The sequence below is a fragment of the Chanodichthys erythropterus genome, chromosome 9 (genome assembly GCF_024489055.1).
Source record: "Chanodichthys erythropterus isolate Z2021 chromosome 9, ASM2448905v1, whole genome shotgun sequence".
In the NCBI taxonomy this organism is placed as follows: domain Eukaryota; kingdom Metazoa; phylum Chordata; class Actinopteri; order Cypriniformes; family Xenocyprididae; genus Chanodichthys; species Chanodichthys erythropterus.
In genome coordinates, this window is record NC_090229.1 from 12,774,469 (window position 1) to 12,796,886 (window position 22,418).

The 22,418-nt window shown below is 36.4% G+C and overlaps 1 protein-coding gene across 3 annotated transcripts in view; it reads left to right on the plus strand.

The window, feature by feature from the left end:
- Positions 1–22,418, plus strand: part of pde4d (phosphodiesterase 4D, cAMP-specific) — a 133,031-nt gene that overhangs the window by 15,304 nt on the left and 95,309 nt on the right. The window contains exon 1 of one of the 3 annotated variants that reach the window (XM_067394625.1): positions 16,632–16,702. The exons of the other annotated variants lie outside the window; for them this stretch is intronic. Within the exon in view, the coding sequence (XP_067250726.1) occupies positions 16,647–16,702 (56 nt within the window). The 5' untranslated portion in view covers positions 16,632–16,646. Of the gene's footprint in view, positions 1–16,631; positions 16,703–22,418 lie in introns of those variants that run through there. 3 annotated transcript variants of the gene reach the window in all.

Here is a 22,418-nt window from a genome sequence, read left to right on the forward strand (position 1 = left end):
CCACATGGCCTCTCCCACTTTGTTGCGTGTTCCCGGGGGCAGTGTTTATGTTAATAGCAAGGGTTTATGATGTCACCAACCCAGGAAGAAGCTTGTTGTAGTCCAAACCGCCCGTTTTTGTAGGCAATAAAATGCCATAACTTTAAAAGACAATATCTCCATTTGCATTGAACTTTCAGCGCTGTAACTTTGCAGATACTGTTTATGCTCAAGCAGCAACATTACACACTAACTAAAGTTAAAAAAGTGAAATCGCATGTAACCACCCCTTTAAGTTTTGCTTGACTGCGTAAAAAGACCCTACTGGAGATTTCTGGCAATGCACAGCCTCTGTGTCTCATTGAAACGTGGGTGTATATGAGATTAATTGCTGGACATGAAGTTTAATATTGCTTCATGCCAGGGGGGTAGGGAAAACAGACGTGCCTCAAAAACTCTAAAATATTTAGTTTTACATTTGGCCCATATTGACGTCGTAAATCAGGTTGATGACTAATAGATTGCTTCATTGTTTGGAAGAAAATGAACCCACAGTGAAGCATGAAGATTTTTTTGTTGTTGAGTTTTCATGTTTATTAGGCTGTTATTGGCTTCTGCGGCTGTTTGTTGTGGTGGCTCCTGAAGGCTTTTGAAGAAATGGCTTCCAGGGAAGTGATAGGCCAACTTCATTGCTAGCCTCCTTGGTTTCCTCATTGCCTTGAAGTGTCAGACCCCCTGAAGGGGAAATCTTTCAGCTCTGCAGCCCTGCAGGCACATCCATGTGTTTGGGAAGGGAAAGAAATAGATCACAGGACATCAGATAAAAGATTATTACGTATACATTCTCACATTCAGTTCACCATCTGTGGCAGATATTAATGCTGCTGTTTTTCACCTTTTATGTAATTTGAGTCTAATTAGTGACAAATATTTTTATATTAAAATATATATTTAAATAAAATAGATCATATGCTATTAAAATAATAAAAAAAAAACGTTATATATTTTTATTATTTGTAATGCTTTATTAAATGTATTATATTATTTAAAAAAATTTTTTTTTATCAAATTGATAAAAAAATCTATAATAATAATATTTTTATATTTTAATCTTATTTACCAAGATACTAATACTTACATGCTAAGATTACTAAGACAAGTATGTGCATTTTATTAAATATTTAATAATTGTAAACAAATGGACAAAAGCCTAACAATAGCAAACAAGAGATGTAAACCCTAGTTCTGCAATCTGCGTTCATGCATTTTTAGTCAGTGAGTGCGACAAAATGAAGGCCATTGCTGCATGTGTTCTGAATGATGATTACAGTGGAGGCTGTTAGTCTATTTTAGGAGTTCTTGGCCCATGGGTTATACACACCTCCCTGGGTAAAACGTGACCTGTTTCTCTTCTGGTAAGAGCTCTGTCCTCGGCCCCCTCTTCATGCTCCAAACTGACCATGTGCCAAACCTTGAAATTCCCAAAACACCACAGCAACAAAGATAACACAAGTTTGTTCATTTTGAGTGGGTAAACGCCTGGCCCAAGACATTAGTGCAGGAGAGCCAATACAGAAACGCACTGAAAGCTTGGAGACAAAAAGAGCATTGGCTACATTTACATAATCTGAAATTTGTTGTATTTTGCTTATTTAAGTATCCAAGCGTCTTGTAAATACATTAATAATTTAGGGATGGAATGCTGTATTGACCAATCAGAGGCCATAGAAGCAGAGTATTTGTTTGTATATGTTTTTAAATCTTATGTTTTGGATATTTTACTGCAAAAATATTACATATTGTACCTTTAAAGGTTATTCTGATGTATTTTACATAAATAGATAACATGCTACATGTTTAGAAAAAAAAAAGTCCTCATTAAGGTGAAAAGGCTTTTATTCAATTCTAAAAATAAATAGTTTATTTAACTGATTGATTGATTTGATTGAAGGGGCAGTGTTTAAATTGGAAATTTTCTAATATTGTGTTGCTCCCCTTTTGCTGCCAAACAGCCTTGACCCGTCAAGGCATGGACTTCACTAGACCCCTGAAGGTGTGCTGTGGCATCTGGCACCAAGATGATAGCAGCAGATCTTTTAAGTCCTGTTAGTTGCGAGGTGGGGCCTCCATGGATCTGACTTGTTTGTTCAGCACATCCCACAGATGCTCGATTGGATTGAGATCTGGGGAATTTTGAGGCCAAGTCAACACCTCAAACTCGTTGTTGTGCTCCTCAAACCATTCCTTAACCATTTTTGCTTTGTGGCAGGGCGCATTATCCTGCTGAAAGAGGCCACAGCAACCAGGGAATACCGTTTCCATGAAAGTGTGTACATGGTCTGCAACAATGCTGGGTAGGTGGTATGTGTCAAAGTAACATCCACATGGATGACAGGACCCAAGGTTTCCAGCAGAACATTGTCCAAAGCATCACACTTCATTCGCTGGCTTGCCTTCTTCCCATAGTGCATCCTGGTGCCATGTGTTCCCCAGGTAAGCGAAGCACACGCACCCAACTATCCACGTGATGTAAAAGAAAATTATTCATCAGACCAGGCCACCTTCCATTGCTCTGTGGTCCAGTTCTGATGCTTACATGCCCACTGTTGGAGCTTTTGGCGGTGGACTGGGGTCATCATGGGCACCCTGACTGGTCTGCGGCTATGCAGCCCCATACGTAACAAACTGTGATGCACTGTGTGTTCTGACATCTTTCTATCAGAACCAGCATTAACTTCTTGAGCAATTTGAGCTACAGTAGCTCGTCTGTTGGATCGGACCACACGGGCCAGCCTTCGCTCCCCACTTGCATCAATGAGCCTTGGCCGGCCATGACCCTGTGGCCGGTTCCCCACAAGAGCTGCAGTTTTGGAGATGATCTGACCAAGTCGTCTAGCCATCACAATTTGGCCCTTGTCAAACTCGCTTAAATCCTTACACTTCCCAATTTTTCCTGCTTCTAACGCATCAACTTTGAGGACAAAATTCACAATTCACTTGCTGCCTAATATATCCTACCCACTAATATGTCCCGTGATGAAGAGATAATCAGTGTTATTCACTTCACCTGTCAGTGGTCATAATGTTATGCCTGATCGGGGTGTGTGTGTGTGTGTAAATAATATATATATATATATATATGGTGTAATGGTAGCAGTAATGGCTGTTGTATCCCAAAGAATATTCATCCCAAACCGTACAGTACAGACCTCACGGTTCGGTTCAATGCAGTTAGATGATGAATAAAATAAGCCACAGGCAACACTCCAATCCAAAAGGGGGCGCGCGCGGTAATGCAATGTTGTTTGCTAACCGCCACATAAACCGCATAAATGCCTGTAATTCCTCAACCAGTGTTTCAACAGCAAAAAGACATCAATAAAGCAGCTTGAGAATAATATCTCATGTACCATTACGTTTACCTCGGGCAAATCATTTATTGTCCACGGCATGTTAGTTCACTAGAGGGAAGCATTTCACTAAATATATGCACTATATTAGCTATATATTACATATATTCATTATATTTACTTTCCCATTAGTAATGTAATACATGTTTAAATAATTTTTAGATTTTAGATTATTATTTACATTATAATTAGATTTAGAAGTTAATGCAAAACCTGCCTTATGTGCAAATTTACATATTGTTTTTCATTTGAGTGTTGATTATTATATCTAAAAATAAATAGCAACTGAATTTAATAGTTTGAGCTCTGTTGTTAATTGTAACCTTTAATATTATAGTAACGTGCAAGAAAAGGTTCTCTGTATATAGTTTAGTGGAGATAGATTTTTTTTAAATCTTAAGATTTGTGTATATATATTATAAATATATATATATATATATATATATATATATATATATATATATATATATATATATATATATATACACAATTATTTCATTGATGTTATTTTAAAAAAAGGTATTTATTGTTAATATATTATTATTATTTTTATTAATTAATAAAGACTTGCATTGCACATGAACATGGTGTCTAATGAGAAAAACCTTTTCAGGTTTTAGTGTTTTGAAATTCCTCCTGTGGCAGTCTCCTCCTGATTAGGTCACAAGGTCACAGTGAGCCCTGCTGTCTATTGTGTAGCGTTTAGGTATTTCTGCGGGGTCCCGGTCTGTTGTTCCTGCTCTGCTGACATATCTGGGTCATTCCATCAAGGAGACTAACCTTCTATTTTTTTTAGTGAGAGAATTTTTTTGTAAATAGTTTGCCAGTGACTTTGATATGTTGCATTCCACCCTAAACATCCATTACCTTATTGTTGGCTGTAGTGCAGCTTACTGCTGTTTTATCAGGTACACTTGTAAGAAGTCAGTGATTGTTCAGGTGTCAGGATAGAAAGAAAGTTCCACAGTGTGAATTAACACAAACACTGCCTTGGTCATCTTAATTTGTCACTTTGCATTAAGACTCATATCTTGCTGTGAAAAAATGCTCCTGTCTATGACTGTTTTGATTACAAATGCATTTTGTATTGAGTGCTTCATGGAGATCGACATTCAAAAGAATGATAATTTTGGTCTAGATGACTCAACCCCCTGTTATATGCGTCATAAATCATAAAAAAATATCAGATCTATTTGAACTTTTAACTAATTTTTTATTCTTAAACATGAAAAAGTGATGGAAAATGTCACCCAGATATAACACCTTGCTTATTTCACTATTCATTTAGTAGCTCTAACACTTATTTCCTTCACGTTAGGAATTATGTTTGACACTCATTTGTTGCAGAACATCTCTTAAAGAAACAGTTCACCCAAAAATTAAAATATTGTCATCATTTGCTTACCCTTTTTATTAGATTTTAGTCAAAGTCTGCGTTGCACTTTTCCTTGCAACATGATGATTAATGCTTCACAGCTCCAAAATGGACAAAAAGCACAATAAAAGTATCATAAAAGTGGTAAATATGACTTCCATGTCTTTTGAAGTCTTTTGAGATTCTCAGTATGAAAGAAAAAGCAGCTTTGAAAATTTGCTCAAGATGTGTGAAAACAGGAAAATATGAAAATATTTTCAGTTGTATTGGCCCCATATTTTGTAAAGTCGACCTATTTTAAGACGGCAAATGTTTTTGCAATTACAGCTGCATGTCCCTTGGCAGGTGTGCCATTTTGCATTTTTAATGCGTGTGCACAAGAGCTGTCAATGTCTCGATTTTTGCATTTACCCTTGGAGCCTGTCTCGAGTCTCTGACAGTATTACATGAAACAACCGTGTCAGCGTGAAGGAGGCTAGCCACTGTGAGGCTCAGAAAGTTGAATAACAGAAGCAGATCTGACACGCAGCCAAAATATTAGACGTGCCAAAGCTGTGAGATGCATCATTAAGGAGAGAATAAGCCCTGCCGAGGCCAGCGATAGAAAAACAACCTGTATGACCAAGACATCAGCTGTTGTATCCCAAAGGTTACTCTCTGGTGAGGACAAGCTCCCTAAACATTTCCAAGATGACAGCAGAAATGAGTCACGCATAATTGTTCGTTAAAACAAAGGAAGTTTGCTTTGAGGATCTGATATTAGATTAGGAGTTTTGGGGTTTTGTGGACAGAGGAGATGAACCTGGGGAAAGGTGGAGGGAGAAATTGTGCAAAGCAAACTCTATTATCTGAGAGATATAGGGGAATGCGATGCCTTGTTTTGGTCTTCCACACCTTTCCACAGAACTATCAAACGTGTTTGTGATGGTGCTGAGAGATAACAACAGAAACAGGATGGATTTTGAGATGTCTCGAAAAGGTCTTATTTATTAAGCATTTCATCAAAATTTTAAACTTATCTTAGTGATTCATCCTGCAACTGCTAATGCAAATTGGCCCCTTCTTATATGCATCAGGTGATATAGGTAAAAATAGTTTGATGAAAATAGATGCCTAAAATTCACAGTGCTATTTTAAATCATTTGAAACTAGAATATAAAAATTATGTTTTTAACCATGCAAACACCATCATAAATGCTGTAGAGGAATTTGTTTCTGATACTAGTTTGCCCTCTTGTGTTCAAAGAGAGTATGAGTAGTTTTCTTTATCTGAGTATTGTGCAATATTTTTGTAGATTTTATCAAACTGTTTTTAATAAATAAAAGGCTGAAACCTCCAAAAATAACTAAAAGCTAATTCTCTTCATTTTAAATAAGATATTTAATATTTATAAATATACTGACACACACTCACACATATATACATATACATATATGAGAACAAATGATTGCTTTCTAGGTCTAAATTTGTGTTCTCATCATACACTCTTAGAAAAAAGATTCAGTGGGGCTCTATGTAGAACTTTAGGGTTCTTCCATTTTAAAGAACGCTAAGAAATAATTGCATATTATTTCATGTTTAACAGGGTATTTCAATTGTTTTCTAGTGATAAAATGTTTACAAGCTGCTCAATTCATAAAATTTAATTACAATTAAAAATGAATAAAAACAAAATGAATTAGTTAAAACTAAATCCATAAAATTATCCCATGACGGGGACCACTTAAAGGTATATGAAGTGCCTTACAGAACCCTTTTAAGGGTTCGTTCACTCAAAAACGATTAAGACATCATAAAAGTGATCCACGTGACTCCAGTGTTTTAACCTTAATTTTATGAAGTGTCATGAGTACTTTGTTTATATATATATATATATATATATATATATATATATATATATATATATATATATATATATATATATATATATATATATATATATATATATATATATATATATATATATATATATATATATATATATATATATATATATATATATATATATATATATATATATATATATATATATATATATATATATATATATATATATAATATATTTTATTTTTTATTTTTTTATTTTTTTTGCACAAACAAAGCACTTGTGTTGCTTCAAAAAACTGAGGTTAAACCACTGGAGTCACATGGATTACTTTAAAGATGTCTTTACTACCTTTCTAGGGCTTGAAAGTGGTAGTTGCATAGGCTGTCAATAGAGGGTCAGAAAGCTCCCAGATTTCATTAAAAAGATCTTAATTTGTGTTCTGAAGATGAATGAATGATTTATGGGTTTGGAACGACATGAGGGTGAGTAATTAATGACAGAATTTTCATTTTTGGGTGAACTATCCCTTTAAGTTTCCATACACCTTTTCTTCTAAGAGTGTACCTTGATGTTTTAACAGATTTGGATTTTAATGTTTTGCTGCAGTGCTTGCATTTATGGTTATATGTACATATGTTAGTGTTGCTATCCTTAAGGGAAAATGAAGAACAGAAATTCTTAAAGGTGCCCTAAATTTTTTTTTAAAAGATGTAATATAAGTCTAAGGTGTCCCCTGAATGTGTCTGTGAAGTTTCAGCTCAAAATACCCCATAGATTTTTTTAATTCATTTTTTTAACTGCCTATTTTGGGGCATAATTAGAAATGAGCCGATTCAGGGTGTGTGGCCCTTTAAATCTGGTGCTCCACGCCCCAAGAGCTCGCGCTTGCCTTAAACAACATAAAAAAAGTTCAAACAGCTAATATAACCTTCAAAATGGATCTTTACAAAGTGTTCGTCATGCAGCATGTCTAATCGTGTAAGTACAGTGTTTATTTGGATGTTTACATTGATTCTGAATGAGTTTGATAGTGCTCCGTGGCTAATGGCTAATGCTACACTGTTGGAGAGATTTATAAAGAATGAAGTTGTGTTTATGAATTATATAGACTGCAAGTGTTTAAAAATGAAAATAGTGACGGCTCTTGTCTCCGTGAATACAGTAAGAAACAATGGTAACTTTAACCACATTTAACAGTACATTAGCAACATGCTAACGAAACATTTAGAAAGACAATTTACAAATATCACTAAAAATATCATGTTATCATGAATCATGTCAGTTACTATTGCTTTATCTGCCATTTTTCGCTATTGTTCTTGCTTGCTTACCTAGTCTGATTCAGCTGTGCACAGATCCAGACGTTAATACTGGCTGCCCTTGTCTAATGCCTTGAACATGAGCTGGCATATGCAAATATTGGGGGAGTACATATTAATGATCCTGACTGTTACGTAACAGTCGGTGTTATGTTGAGATTCGCCTGTTCTTCAGAGGTCTTTTAAACAGATGAGATTTATATAAGAAGGAGGAAACAATGGTGTTTGAGACTCACTGTATGTCTTTTCCATGTACTTGTTATTTAACTATGCCGAGGTAAATTAAATTTTTGAATCTAGGGCACCTTTAAGATGAGATATCATGTTTTGAATCCAGTTATCCAGTAGAGGGAGATGTTTTACTGTAGATGTTCTGTCCATGTAACTCAAGTTTTCTAATGCTGTTTGTTAAGTGCGTGCAGTATAAACCATTGAAATATGCAGATTAGAGTTTCATGCATGCTTAAAGGAATAGTTCACCCCAAAATGAAACATGTCATTAATATGAAACAGACCACATCTGTTAAGCTCCTAATGACATACAGAATTTGAATTTTTGGAGGAACTGTTCCTTTAAGTAGATAGTTCTTTTCATTTTATTTTGGTCCATATACAGATGTGCAGTTACTTTGTTCTCACTGTTTCTAAAATAAGTGGACAAGTTAGTTTATTTTAGGATCTAAAGTTGCTCCATTTATCAAATGAAACACTTGCCAATGCACAACAGTGCAATCTAATTTTAGCTAATGATTTTTATACCTTGATTTTCAAAGTGCTGACAACACAAGTGTATGACAGCCTTGCTGCAATAATGATAAAATCACAATGTTTGTGAAAAGTTATGTCACTTCATCACTTTTGATTGGAAGTGTTTGAGGACATCCTTTTTATACCACCGTTCTCTCAGCATGTCAGACTTTAAAAAGGGTCTTTTTATACCGTTGTTTGAAGGGTGCCACAGCTATGATTCACACAAAGTGCTCTGGAACAGAGTTCTCCCTTATCAGCTGGAAGGCAGTTAGTTAGTCAGTACGAATGAACTGCTAAATGGCCATAGAGGTCGTGCAGCCTCATCAACTTTTCACACAATGACACAGACACTTTGCATTTATGGATGTTCAATATATTCATGACTGTCTATGCATTTTGAGCTAGGAATATATTTCTAAGTATTCTACTTGGTATGGTTGGGGCTAGAGGAATAAATATCAAGATCACATTTTTGGTCACCGTGATTTTGCCAAGCAAGACATTTTCCTGGATCAACATATTTTGTTGAACCTGGAACAACATTCCTGTCTGAAAATTTTGTCTTAGCCCTATCACTACCCCTAAACCTAATCCTTACCCATAAGTTATCTCTAAAATCAGAGTGAAATGATAGGTGAGTAACACTGATATAGAAGCACCTAATCATGGTTGTAAGCCTAAACTTGACATAAACTGTAAACTTGTCCCTCAAATCTGACTGGTTGATTGGAATGTTGTTTTGTACTTGGAACATTTTGTACTTGGTGAAATCATGTTCACCCACATTTTTAGGATAAATTTTAGCATAAAATAAGAAATTAAGTGTGTTTTTGCTATTTTAAGCACCTTTTCCTCCCAAATTACATGATGCATCCAGAAGTATTACTTATGTTGATATAATTTTGAAATTATTCCCAATAGTGATTTCATTAGATTCAAGTCTAATGAAACTGCAATAAAATATAGTAATTAGGAGCCAGTTTGGTTTGAGGATTTTTTTTTTTTTGTTTACTTTTGATTTTCAATATAATTCTTAATAATGAAATACAATATTTAAAAAAAAAATCATCATATTTTTTTATCACACAATGAGCAGTGTAAAAAAAATACTATCATTATAGGTTAAAACTTAACAAATAATTATAATTATATATAAAATATTCTGAATAAAATATAAATTATTATATTATTATTATTATTATTATTATTGTTATTATATTGGTTTAATTATATATAGGTATGAATAATACTTTATTAAATTACTAATATTTTGTTTACATTATTAATAAAATATACATTTAAATCAATATATTAATAATAATCATGATGGTATAACAATATTTTATTTAGTAATACTTTTAAAATGATTATTATTAGTAGTATAAAATTATTGTTGTTATTATATTATCAGTATTATTAATTATTTGCTTTGCATCACAGTAATGAAAATAAGAAAAAGAATAAGAATTTGAAATTAAGAATAAAATTGTCACGATGGGAAAAAAACAAAACATTAAAGGTGCCCTAGAATTAAAAATTGAATTTACCTTGGCATAGTTGAATAACAAGAGTTCAGTACATGGAAATGACATACAGTGAGTCTCAAACTCCATTGTTTCCTCCTTCTTATGTAAATCTCATTTGTTTTTAAAAGACCTCCAAAGAACAGGTGAATCTCAACATAATTAATATAATTAATAATTTGCATATGCCAGCTCATGTTCAAGGCATTACACAACTTCATTCTTTATAAATCTCTTCAACAGTGTGTAATGTTAGCTTTAGCCAAGGAGCACTATCAAACTCATTCAGAATCAAATGTTAACATCCAAATAAATACCATACTTACGCGATTAGACATGTTGCATGACGAACACTTAGTAAAGATCCATTTTGAGGGTTATATTAGCTGTGTGAACTTTGTTTATGCTGTTTAAGGCAAGCGCGAGCTCGGGGGGCTGGGAGCACGAGAATTTAAAGGGGCCGCAGCCTGAATCGGCGCATATTTAATGATGACCCAAAATAGGCAGTTAAAAAAATGAATTAAAAAAAATCTATGGGGTATTTTGAGCTGAAACTTCACAGACACATTCAGGGGACACCTTAGACTTATATTACATATTTTGAAAACACGTTTTTTTCTTTTGATTTTCGGTAAAATATAGAAATATTGAAAATATATCACATTTTTCGACTGGTTTTGTGAGGTTCATGTTTGTATGAGGCGTTCATGTATACATATCATCAGCACTGGGTTTGGAGCTGCATTCTGCGGATTAGTCTTTCATTCCTCCGTTAAATCTCTAGCTCTGAGTCAATTCTTACCACACACACTTGTCTCTCTCCATCCATGTTGCCAAGGGTAACAGTGGAGAAACACACACAGACGTCATGCAGGGAGAAGTGGGGAGGGGGAAGCGAACACACAATGCAGTTTTCTACCAGTCACTATGACACAACCCAAAGAACATGCACACATTGAGGTGGCCTGATGCTGAATGTGCATACTGATGGTCTGAAAAAAAAAGGAGAAAAGGTGAGAGAGGTATCAAATCAGTTGTTAAAATCATAAAATCTCTATATCCATCCTCTCTATAAATCTCAATTTATGAATTTATGTATAGTGACATTTTTGAACCCAGTAAAAGCAAGCAGAAATCAAATATCTTGCCAGATGTTTTACGCTCCTTTTCTGTGGAATGTATACTAGATGAGAGATTGACAGCCCAGAATCAGAGCTGGTGAGAGTCTATGTCATGTGTCCTTGAAGTAATGAGCTGAAATCCAGAGGCAGCTTCCAGACGGGGCACGGTGAGGCCAGGAACCAACACCTCACAAACGCATCGATGGACAAGCACACACTTTAAAGGGTTAGTTCACCCAAAAATGAAAATTCAGTCATTTATTACTCACCCTCATGTCGTTCCACACCCGTAAGACCTTCGTTCATCTTCTGAACACAAATTAAGATATTTCTGATAAAATCCGATGACGCAGTAAGGCCTGCATCGCCAGTAATAACACTCCCTTTTTCAATGCCCAGAAAGCTACTAAAACATATTTAAAACAGTTCATGTGAGTTCAGTGGTTCAACTTTAATATTATAAAGCATCGAGAATACTTTTTGTGTGGCAAAAATAACAAAATAGCGACTTTATTCCACAATATCTAGTGATGGGCAATTTCAAAACACTGCTTCATGAAGCTTCGAAGCTTAACGTATCTTTATCGTATCAGAGGTTTTGTTATTTTTGGTGCACAAAAAGTATTCTCGTTGTTTTATAATATTAAAGTTGAACCACTGAACTCACATGAACTGTTTTAAAGATGTTTTTAGTAGCTTTCTGGGCATTGAAAAAGGGAGTGTTTTTGCTGGTGATGCAGGCCTCACTGAGCCATCGGATTTTCTCAAAAGTATCTTAATTTGTGTTCTGAAGATGAATGAAGGTCTTATGGGTGTAGAACAACATGAGGGTGAGTAATTAATGACAGAATTTTCATTTTTGGGTGAACTAACCCTTTAATAACTTCATGATAACGATTTCATGATATCAAGAAATTCAATTGGAGCACAACTTATATTACTGATCTGAAGTCACATTAATAATTCTTAACAAGAAAAAGAATTGATTAAATATTAACATTACCTCCAATGTGGTATTTCCACAGACCACCACTTAAGGCACTGAAGATGTTGATATATCTGGTAAGACTGAACAAATGAATTGCCTTAACATTATGTTACTATGTTTCTTGGAGAATTTTGCAGTACAAATTCTGTATGTTTATACATAGTTTTAGATGGTCTGTCCTATGCAGAAAGATGAGCACATCTGATTTGACATCAGATTTCTTTGGTTCTGTTCACAATGAACTACTCACATTTACCAAATTGCAGGTTCTGCACAGTCACCAATCTCCTGTCCATTTAGCTATTTGTCTGTCTTCTTGGGTGTTAATTCTCCAAGATCTGCCTGGTAAGGTGTTTCTCCTGTGGTGCAGGCATGGTTAGTCACTCTTAGGGAAGTGAAGCGCAGTTTTCAGCTGGGGGGCAGTTTGAAGTGCTCGCATAACATGGAGATGATTTTATGAAGACTGTTCTTAAGTGCATGCTTACTCACTTTAGACTGCAATTGGCTGTAATGCTTTGAGTGTTTCCTGTTGGCTTTTAAAATTCAAGTTTTTTTTTTTTCTGTACTCCACAATAAGTAAGATCTATGAACATCTTTTTTTTGGCATTGGGTTAACTGAACACATTGATTTTTTTGTGAGACAATGATTTTCGTGACATTTTACAAACCCCTCTGCCATTCAAAATTATGGGGTGCAGTAAATAGTAATATTATGAAATATTATTCCAAATTATAATAGCTGTTTTCTGTTTTAATGTTTTAAAATGCAATTTATTCCTTTGATGGCAAATTCAATTTTCAGCATCATTACTCCAGTCTTCAGTGTCACATGATGCTTCAGAAATTATTCTACAAATGCTGGGTTAAAAACAACCCAAGCTGGGTTGAAAATGGACAAACCCAGCGATTGGGTTGTTTTAACCCATCGGTTGGGTTACATGCTAGGTAGTTTTATTTAACTCAACTATTGTTTAAAATGACTGTATTGCTTGCTTAAAAGGAAACCCAATGGATGTTGGCAATTAACATTAATTGATATGTTTAAGGGATCACTCCACTTTTTTTGAAAATAGGCTCATTTTCCCACTCCCCTAGAGTTAAACAGTCGAGTTTTACCATTTTCGAATCCATTCAGCGATCTCCGGGTCTGTCTGTACCACTTTTGGCATAGCTTAGCATTTCATTGAATCTGATTAGACCGTTAGCATCTTGCTCAAAAATGACCAAAGAGTTTTGATATTTTTCCTATTTAAAACTTGACTCTTCTGTAGTTACATCGTGTACTAAGACCAACGGAAAATGAAAAGTTGCGATTTTCTAGGCCGATATGGCTAGGAACTATATTCTCATTCCAGCGTATTAATCAAGGAACTTTGCTGCCATACCATGGGTGCAACAGGCGCAATGATATTACGCAACTTTTCATTTTCAACTACAGAAGAGTCAAGTTTTAAATAGGAAAAATATCGAAACTCTTTGGTTATTTTAGCATAGTTCAATGAACTATGCTAAGCTATGCTAAAAGTGGTACCGCCAGACCCGGAGATCGGCTGAATGATCGGCCCCTAGTTCAGTAGTCAGGGCACTGATCAGGGAATCGGCCACATTCATTTACATGATATACTGATTCATGACCTAGGGAGCTGATTGAAACGCAGGGATAGTCACGCAAAGTATAACAGTAATAATAATTTGCACGGTTTGGCGTGATCCGAGCTAAGCGATCGTTAGATTTAATCATCATTGGCAGCGCGATTTATTGTAGGCCTTATACTTTTTTCCTCAGTTGGTCAGAACAAAAGTGGCAGAAATGTTACTTACTACTTGTTCAGCTGATATTTTCCAGTGAAAATTCTTATTTTGGGCATACTTTAAAGATGTAGAATCTGTGATTCTGATATACAGCATCCACACCGGTGTGGTGACTGACAGCAAACATTAGATTCTTTCACTGAAGAGTCGTGCCGATGCACAACGCACATAACGATAACTATTCCGCATATGATTGCAATCGCAGGTTTCAAACAGAGATGGCGACAAAGACGAAAAATGGCAGACTGCAGCTTTAAACAATAAACACTTATTAAATTGCTTATTAATAAATGTTCACCTTGTGATTATTATTGATTCTTTTAGTAATTATGTGTCTGATTTCGGCTTCATTCTTAGCCAGCCATATTGTAATTTTCAAACAATAGTTGGGTTAAATAAAACTGCCCAGCAAGTTGGAAAAAGATTTAACCCAACCGCTGGGTTTGTCGATTTTTAACCCAGCATTTTTTATAGTGTAATATGCTGATTTGTTGCTCAAGAAACATTCCTTACTATGATCAATGTAGAAAACTGTGGTGATTTTTGTTCTTTTTTGGAGCATTTTTATTGTATGGAAAAGAATAGCTTGGACAATCTGCCTAGTTGCTTATTTAATATATTATAGGTCTAAAGATATATATATATATATATATATATATATATATATATATATATATATTTTTTGTTATTAAATGGTCTCTTGCTTTTAAACAATGTTCTTTAAACTGAGTAAAGTAAAGGTGAAAAAATCTTTCTCTGATAACAGCTGGCAAGCTGACAGTGTGCACAGACAGACAGATGTAAACTAATGAAACATTACAATGCTAAGCACTTCTCTTCTCAAAAGGCCCAGAAGGTTATCTTAATGTCCCGCACAGACTTGTTATCAGTTATTAGTGATGTGGTTCTTGTTTGTTTTTTGAAACCAATGACAGTCTGTTGCAGTCAGCAGGGGGTGGTGTGATGTAGTAATTAAAGATCTATAGACTGCAAACTGAAAAGGTTTGAATCACCCATTGAATTACCATTGTGCCCTTAAGCAAAACACTTACAGTAACATCATGTTTCTACAGTGAAGATTCTCCCTGTTAGAAGTGCACTTCAAATTGCTTTGGGTAACAGCATCTGTTAAATGACTAGACCTCAATAGGGGTTAATGATGGTATCACTAGTTCAGGTGAGTGAAGGTAAAATGGACAGGCAGAGAAGTGCTGTTGACCCAAGCAATGTGTTTCTGTGTTTGGGAAAAAATGCAAGAACGCATAGAAATAGGAGATTGGTAAATAAATAATTGTCGTTTTTGGATAGTCATTCCAAGACTTCTGCAGAAAACAAAATGATATTTTTAAGAACTTTGGGAACCAAAAAACATTGGAGCCCTCTGACTTCCATTTCTATAGATAAAAGAACTACTGAGACATTGCCCAAAATATCTTTTTTTTTACATTCCACAGAAGAAAGGTTTGGAACAAAATGAATGCAGAATTTAAATTTTTGGGTTAACTGTCACTTTCAGTGAAAGTCTCAGTTTGCTCTCTGTTTCATTGTTTTCTAGGAGAAATGACTGAGATATTATAGAGACTTTTTTCATTCCTTCAGCTAGGTGTTATTAAAATAATCATGCTGTGATGATTATAAGCAATATTTATAGCCGGCTCCTGTCAGGATTCATTAATCTTTGTGTATCCTTACCTCGTGAGGCTTTTCTTGTGAAATTTTTGGCAGCACAAAGTCTACACAATAAAATCATATTTAGAGCAGCTGCTCAGTGATCAAAGGATGAGCAAATACACAGGCTATATTCTTTGGAAACACACACACATTAATGCACATATCCTTGTCGTAAATGAGTGGGATTTACACAGATGAAGAACATAGGGAGAGGGGAAAAAAAGAGAAAAGTTGCTTCTTGGCAGCAGTGGCCGCTTACTCCATACCCTTCACACTCACACACACAATTTGAATGGCTCTTTAGTGAAGTGGTGGCTTGCAGTCAGCAGTTAGTGAAGCGCTGCAGATCGACAGCTTGCTCTGTCTCTCCTCCCTCCCTCCCATCCTCTCTCTCTCTCTCTCTCGCTCCTCTTCTCTCTCACAAGCGCACCATCACAGCTCGGCAGTTGTCCTGACAGGAGCGCGCAATCTTCCGCTCTCCTGCTTTTCGCAGATTAATTCCAGTCACTCGTTTGTTTGGCGAGCAGCCTGTGTGGGGTCCGCAGAGACGCCTAGAGTTCGTTCGCTCACCCTTGTGCTCCCCTGCCCTGGGGAGTTTACCGCTGGATTAGTGGACATTTTTTTGTTTTTGCCCCCAGCAGCGGGAGAAGGAAGGGCGAAGCGTGAGGATGGCCCAGCAAGCGGCCGTGGGCCACCAGGACACGCTGGCAGTGCCGCCCATGCCCAAGCATGTCGGGCTGAACGAGGACCTGGTGAAGATCCTGCGGGAGAACCTCCTGCAGCAGGAGCGACCCCGGGGGCACCGCCGCTCACCCTCCTCCATTTCACCCCGGCTGTCGCCACGGAACTCCCCGCGCCTCCTCCGACGGATGCTTCTCAACAACAACATCCACAAACAGAGGCGATTTACTGTGGCACACACATGGTAGGATTCTGCCTGCCATCAATTTGGGAATGTTTTTTTTTTTTTTGGGTGTCCTCGTATTTTTATTTGTGGCTTGGCTTTATTATAGGATGCTGTCAGATGTTAGAGTTGCAAAAGGTGCGTTTATACATATGTTGTATTCCTTTGTCAAACATTTAATAAGCGTGAAAAGTTTTGTTCTGTTTGTTGTGTCTTTCGTAATGATTTCCATAAGCTTTGTACCTGTCACCTGCTGGTTTCTGTGTCACTTTGAGTGCTGACTGCCGTTTTCAGCCCGCCGGCACACTTTTCGGTGTGCGAACAAACAAATATTAATGTGCATGTTCTCCTTTGATATTACTGGTCTTTCCATAACACCTGGCAGATGCTCTTGGCCACTATTGAATAAATCATACCTGCATAAACACATTTTCAAGCATTCCCCCCCTAAAGGCAAACACTGAGGGAGGAAGAATTACATATTGCACTTCATCCTCCAATATCCTAATCTTCCAAATTCTTGCCAACAGAAATGATGGAACTAATTGTTCTTTTGTTATTGTTGTTGAATGTGTCAGATTACTGAGCTTCAGGAAGGATTTTTGCATTGCTTTCTACAATCTTAATTTCACACTTCCTTTCCTGCTGCCCCCTTGCTATCCAGATTACTGTCACAAGCCACTTTTGAAATAGATTTAACAGAATTTCAGTAGCGTTCTTTAGCCTTTTTCCCATTTCTGATCCAACACCAGAGAGATGTGCCAAGCGGAAACACTTATCAGTGCCATTCTCATATGTAAAGTATGTCCTTGTTACAAGTTGCGATGAAACTGAAGTAGTGACGGATATTTTCTTCCATATTACGGATTATCGAAAAAGGAATCATTTGTGTTGTTTTTTTTTCTTTTAATGTGGGCGTTGCACTCAAAAGTGGAGGCAGGTGAACATGAGCTTGTAGATAAACTATTGAGCTTTTCACACTTGAAATAGTTAACCCTGGGTCATTCTAAACCCTGGGAAAATGGAATTCTGGGTTATCTTTATTCACGTTTCACGCTCATACTATACCCAGGGTTAAAAGTTAATCCTGGGTATTCATAAACTGCCGTTTCACACTGCACATTCCTAAACTCCAGGTTTAAGTCTTTTATTTGCATATTTGTGGTGTCAGTGCTACTGACTGGACAAACACAGCACGTGACCTGTTTACATAAATGCTCTAGCATTGTGCATCCTCGTCGCTGACTGTAAGATCAAGTTTTTTTCTGAATTAACTTTTCAAACTATAAAGCTAAGAATGACTGTCCAATTGTCAACAGGAAAAATGATAGGAAAACGAGACATTGCACAGTGTTTCCATGACTGCCCAAGGCGTGTGAAAATAAGGCACATGATTGGTTGTTGGTTGCTAAACATCTAGTCGTAACATTCTAACATTGCATCATTTCACGCTGTACAAGTTAGCACCGCAAAAGTGGTTTCATAACCCTGAGTAAAAAGTGGTCCCGCATCTGAATTACAAATTTGAAATGTTCCTTTACCCAGGGTTAAAAGTGGTGTTTAGAATGTCGATAACCAGGCGTTAAGCGCAGTGTGAAAAGCCCTTATGTGTAATAGCTTTACTTACCTTATTGTGACATATATCTGAGGGAACGACTTCTCGAATGAGGAAAAATATAGGTCGGGACTTGGTTTGTCCATTGGGAATTGATTGGATGCTTGTGGTTTGCTATTGCTGTGATGTCATGTGAGTGACAGGTTGCCCCGCCCTGAGTCAGTAGACACATCATCAGAGAAGAGAAGAGATGTTGTTGCAAGAGGTAGACAAAGTAATTCCGATTAAAGATTACGAAGGCACATGAATTAAAAAACCCCAAAAAACTGTGCATGAATAAATCATTTATAATAAGCAATACAATATTCAAAAAAGATTTGTCCATTTTGAATTCAAGGTGACTTTAATGCAAACTAAATCACACATTTGTACATTCTCACTGATTTCGCAATCATTTGTATTGATCCCTAACCTCGAGAATTTCTTTTCAGAGAAACGCTCTGGCTGTTCCAGAAAGCCTCTGAATTGATGCGCTCATCCAAGGTCTATCAGCTTGTTTGGTTAGAGATGGCTTTCCAGAGAATATCATTATTCAAAACCACAGGGGTGTAATCAAGCTGTCAGAGTCTGTGCTCATTAAAGCTGGTTTAAATGTAGACGGCCCTGTGCATTTGCCCTCATAATTCAAGCATATGTCATTTTTCTGCAGACGTAATTTGTAGTGATAACATGCATACTCAGAATCCCAAGTCAAAGGTACATGGTGTTGTCGATAACGAGAAATATGCCCTTGTCATGTGCAATTAGGTACTGCTGTTGTGCAGAAAGTGCTTCTTGTTTGTCAATTGACTAAGACAGCTAGACATTATTGATATATCTGTATTTTTGCTCTCAAGAGATCCCTTTATGTTACCTAAAAGAGGAAAAATCTAAAAGAGGAAAATCCCTGCTGTGTTTTAGATGTGATTAATTGGCCTACATTTTAGAGGTGTGGGAGCCGTTTTGAGTAAATGGTAGAATACAAGATCACTTTGTCAACAGCTGTTGGATTCAGATGCATTTTTTAACACCCTTATTTCACCCCTGCACAGGAGAATTGTTCAATCAATCAAATGAAATGGAGCCCGAGGTTTCACCGCTTGGGATGTGATCTCTAGGATGGCCTCAGATAGAAATCTCTCTGACTTGGGTCATTTCTATTTTCAAGTATATTTTCACATCCACATTATGTCTTAAAATATTGGATAAAATATTAAACTCAAATTTTAGTGATTGAAAAAAAAAAAAACATAAGTTAGTTTCTTTTATCACAATATTCCAATTAAGTGGTCATAGGGTGAGTTTTAAATAATTTTACTTCTATATTTTACTATTTTTATACCATTATGTTGTTGGGTGAGAAATGAATTATTTTTTAGGGAATATTCCACGTGTTTCTTCATTTTTCCCCCCCTTTCTCCAATCAAAATGTCTTTAATATAGGGTTGGGGAAAATGTACATCCATTCAGCCAACCAACATTTAAAGGTGCCATCGAATGTTTTTTACAAGATGTAATATAAGTCTAAGGTGTCCCCTGAATGTGTCTGTGAAGTTGCAGCTCAAAATACCCCATAGATTTTTTTTAATTAATTTTTTTAACTGCCTATTTTGAGGCATAACTAGAAATGCGCCGATTCATGCTGCGGCCCCTTTAAATGTCTAATTGTGTCGGTGTTATGTTGAGATTCGCCTGTTCGTCTTTTAAACAAATGAGATTTATATAAGAAGGAAGAAACAATGGAGTTTGAGACTCACTGTATGTCATTTCCATGTACTAAACTCTTGTTATTCAACAATGCCAAGGTAAATTAAATTTTCAATTCGATGGCACCTTTAAAGTTTGTCTTGATCAAATTTGCTTCTGTAGTAATTATAGCCAAATGAATTTAATTGAATTTCAAACCATTTAATTCTGTACATTCAAATTTCAATTGCAATTCTGTTTCCTGTTTGCTGCCTTATTTGGCACACAACTTTGGTTTCAAGCAAAACATTGACACCCTCATGTAAGCTAACTCTCAAATGCTTCAATGAGCAATGGCAAACTTAATCTTTATATTTCCATTCTGTTTTTGCTATTTTGTAAACGTGTTAAGTCTGGTATATCCACATGCATCTTGTTTGCAACAGCAGATGGTCAGGTGATAGAATTAAATAATAATTTACCGCTTATTAGGAAATGCTGTCTTAGGTGGCAATTCCTGTTTTTTATGAATCATGGCTGAGAAGGTAATGTGCCTCGAATGTTGGTCTTTTTCTATATTTTGTTTGTCAGATATGGTCAGAGTAATGTAGCTCGCAGTGGGCTTTTGAATCTTTCATTCAAAGTAATTTGGACTGGAGATGTTTTACATTGTATAAGCCTGGATGCCCACTGTGATAAAAAGAATCACTTCACGCAGTCATGGTACGTGTTTGAAAAGATGAGAGGATGCAATGTTTACAACAGTCCTCAAATCAAGTTCCCTTGTTATATTTCCTCTCACTAACACTGAAACAAACTAGAGATATTTTTACAAATGTACGATACAGATCACCAGCACCACTGCATGCATGCTGTGCACTCGTTTTCTCGCTCTCCCCTCTCCCCCTCGCACGGCATAGTCATACTCTCGCTCACACAGGAACGCACAAAAAACAAACACACAGAAGTACACACAGTCACGATTCCATCACCTCCTTTTCTTTCCTGCTTGCCAGTGCCGTGAGTTACCTTAGTAATAAGTTAGAAAAAAGATTTTAGAGAATTCCAGTGGCCTTGAACTAAAGAATGCGAGGAGTGCTGTATGAGGCACTGCAAGTTGGGTGAAAGAGATGGAAAAGAGCGCATGTAGAACAGAGAGCCAGAAACATAAAGGACCACTATAGAGGAATTCACGTGAGAAACTGTAATGCTCATTATAGCTTTTTCATGACTGATGGAGATTGTTGTTGTTTAAATGGCTGATAACTATGGAGCCCCTAAAGGGACATGGTGGTGGAGAAAAAATGAGATGGGAGGAAAAATAAAAAGTAAATGCTTTTGCGTTCTCTCGCAAATGTTTTGCGTTCACTTGCAGAAAACTTCCTTGCAAAACATTTTGAGCTCTTTGCAAGCAAGTTTCTTGGCATAACGCAAAACAATTGCGAGAGAACGTGAAAGCAGTTTTCATCTCCATCTCATATTTTTTTTCCTTCACCTTGATTTACTAACATATGTCTGTTAAGTGTAAAATGGCTGTACAGTCTAGTAGGAAAGTGGATTCTCGTAAAAATATTAGTTAAACTAGTTATATAGTCTATCTGTATGCTCAATATGGATGAACTTGATTTTACCAAGTACAACATGTTCCTAGATCAACATTTTTGTTGATCCTGGAACAACATTCCAATCAACCAATCAGATTTGAGGGACAAGTTTAAAGTTTATGTCAAGTTTAGCCTTACAACCAAGGTTAGGTGCTTCTACATCAGTGTTATTCATCTATCATTTCCCTTTGATTTTAGGAATAACTTATGGTTTGGGTTAGATTTAGGGGTAGGGATAGGATGTTTGTGGACCGGAATGTTTTTCCAGGATCAACAAAATATGTTCATCCAGGAACATGCCTTACTTATCACGGCGACTCAATATGGATCATTATGAGCATTTTAGTTTAGAAAGTCAGTCACCTTTTATGAGGTGAATGTGCATGTGCTTTAGTTTTTTTTTTGCATGATCATTTTAAATGTCCAATACCATTGGTTACATTTTATTGCTGATTTATTAACATGCAATATAGACTAACATTTTTAGAGAGTAGATAGAAACTATACTTGCATGCCTACATAGAAACAGCTGCCCCAGGGCATTTTCAAGATGGCCACCGAGTGAACTGTCTTGCTTTTATTGTACTTTGAAAAAACCCAAATCAGGCTCTGTGCCATGTTTCCTCCACTTATGATTGAGAGGGAGGTGACCTTCTCCCAGTTCCATAACTCCTACTTTTCCCAGAACGGATCCACAATCAGCCTAGCAGCTCACCCGTAATACCCCCCACACACAGCTGAAGCTCCCATACCGACCACTGCAGTGCCTCTCACGCAGATTTTTTTTTTCATTCCTGCCCTATGTTCTTTTTCTCATCCCGTATCTCATTTCAGCAGAAGATGCTTTGCTGAA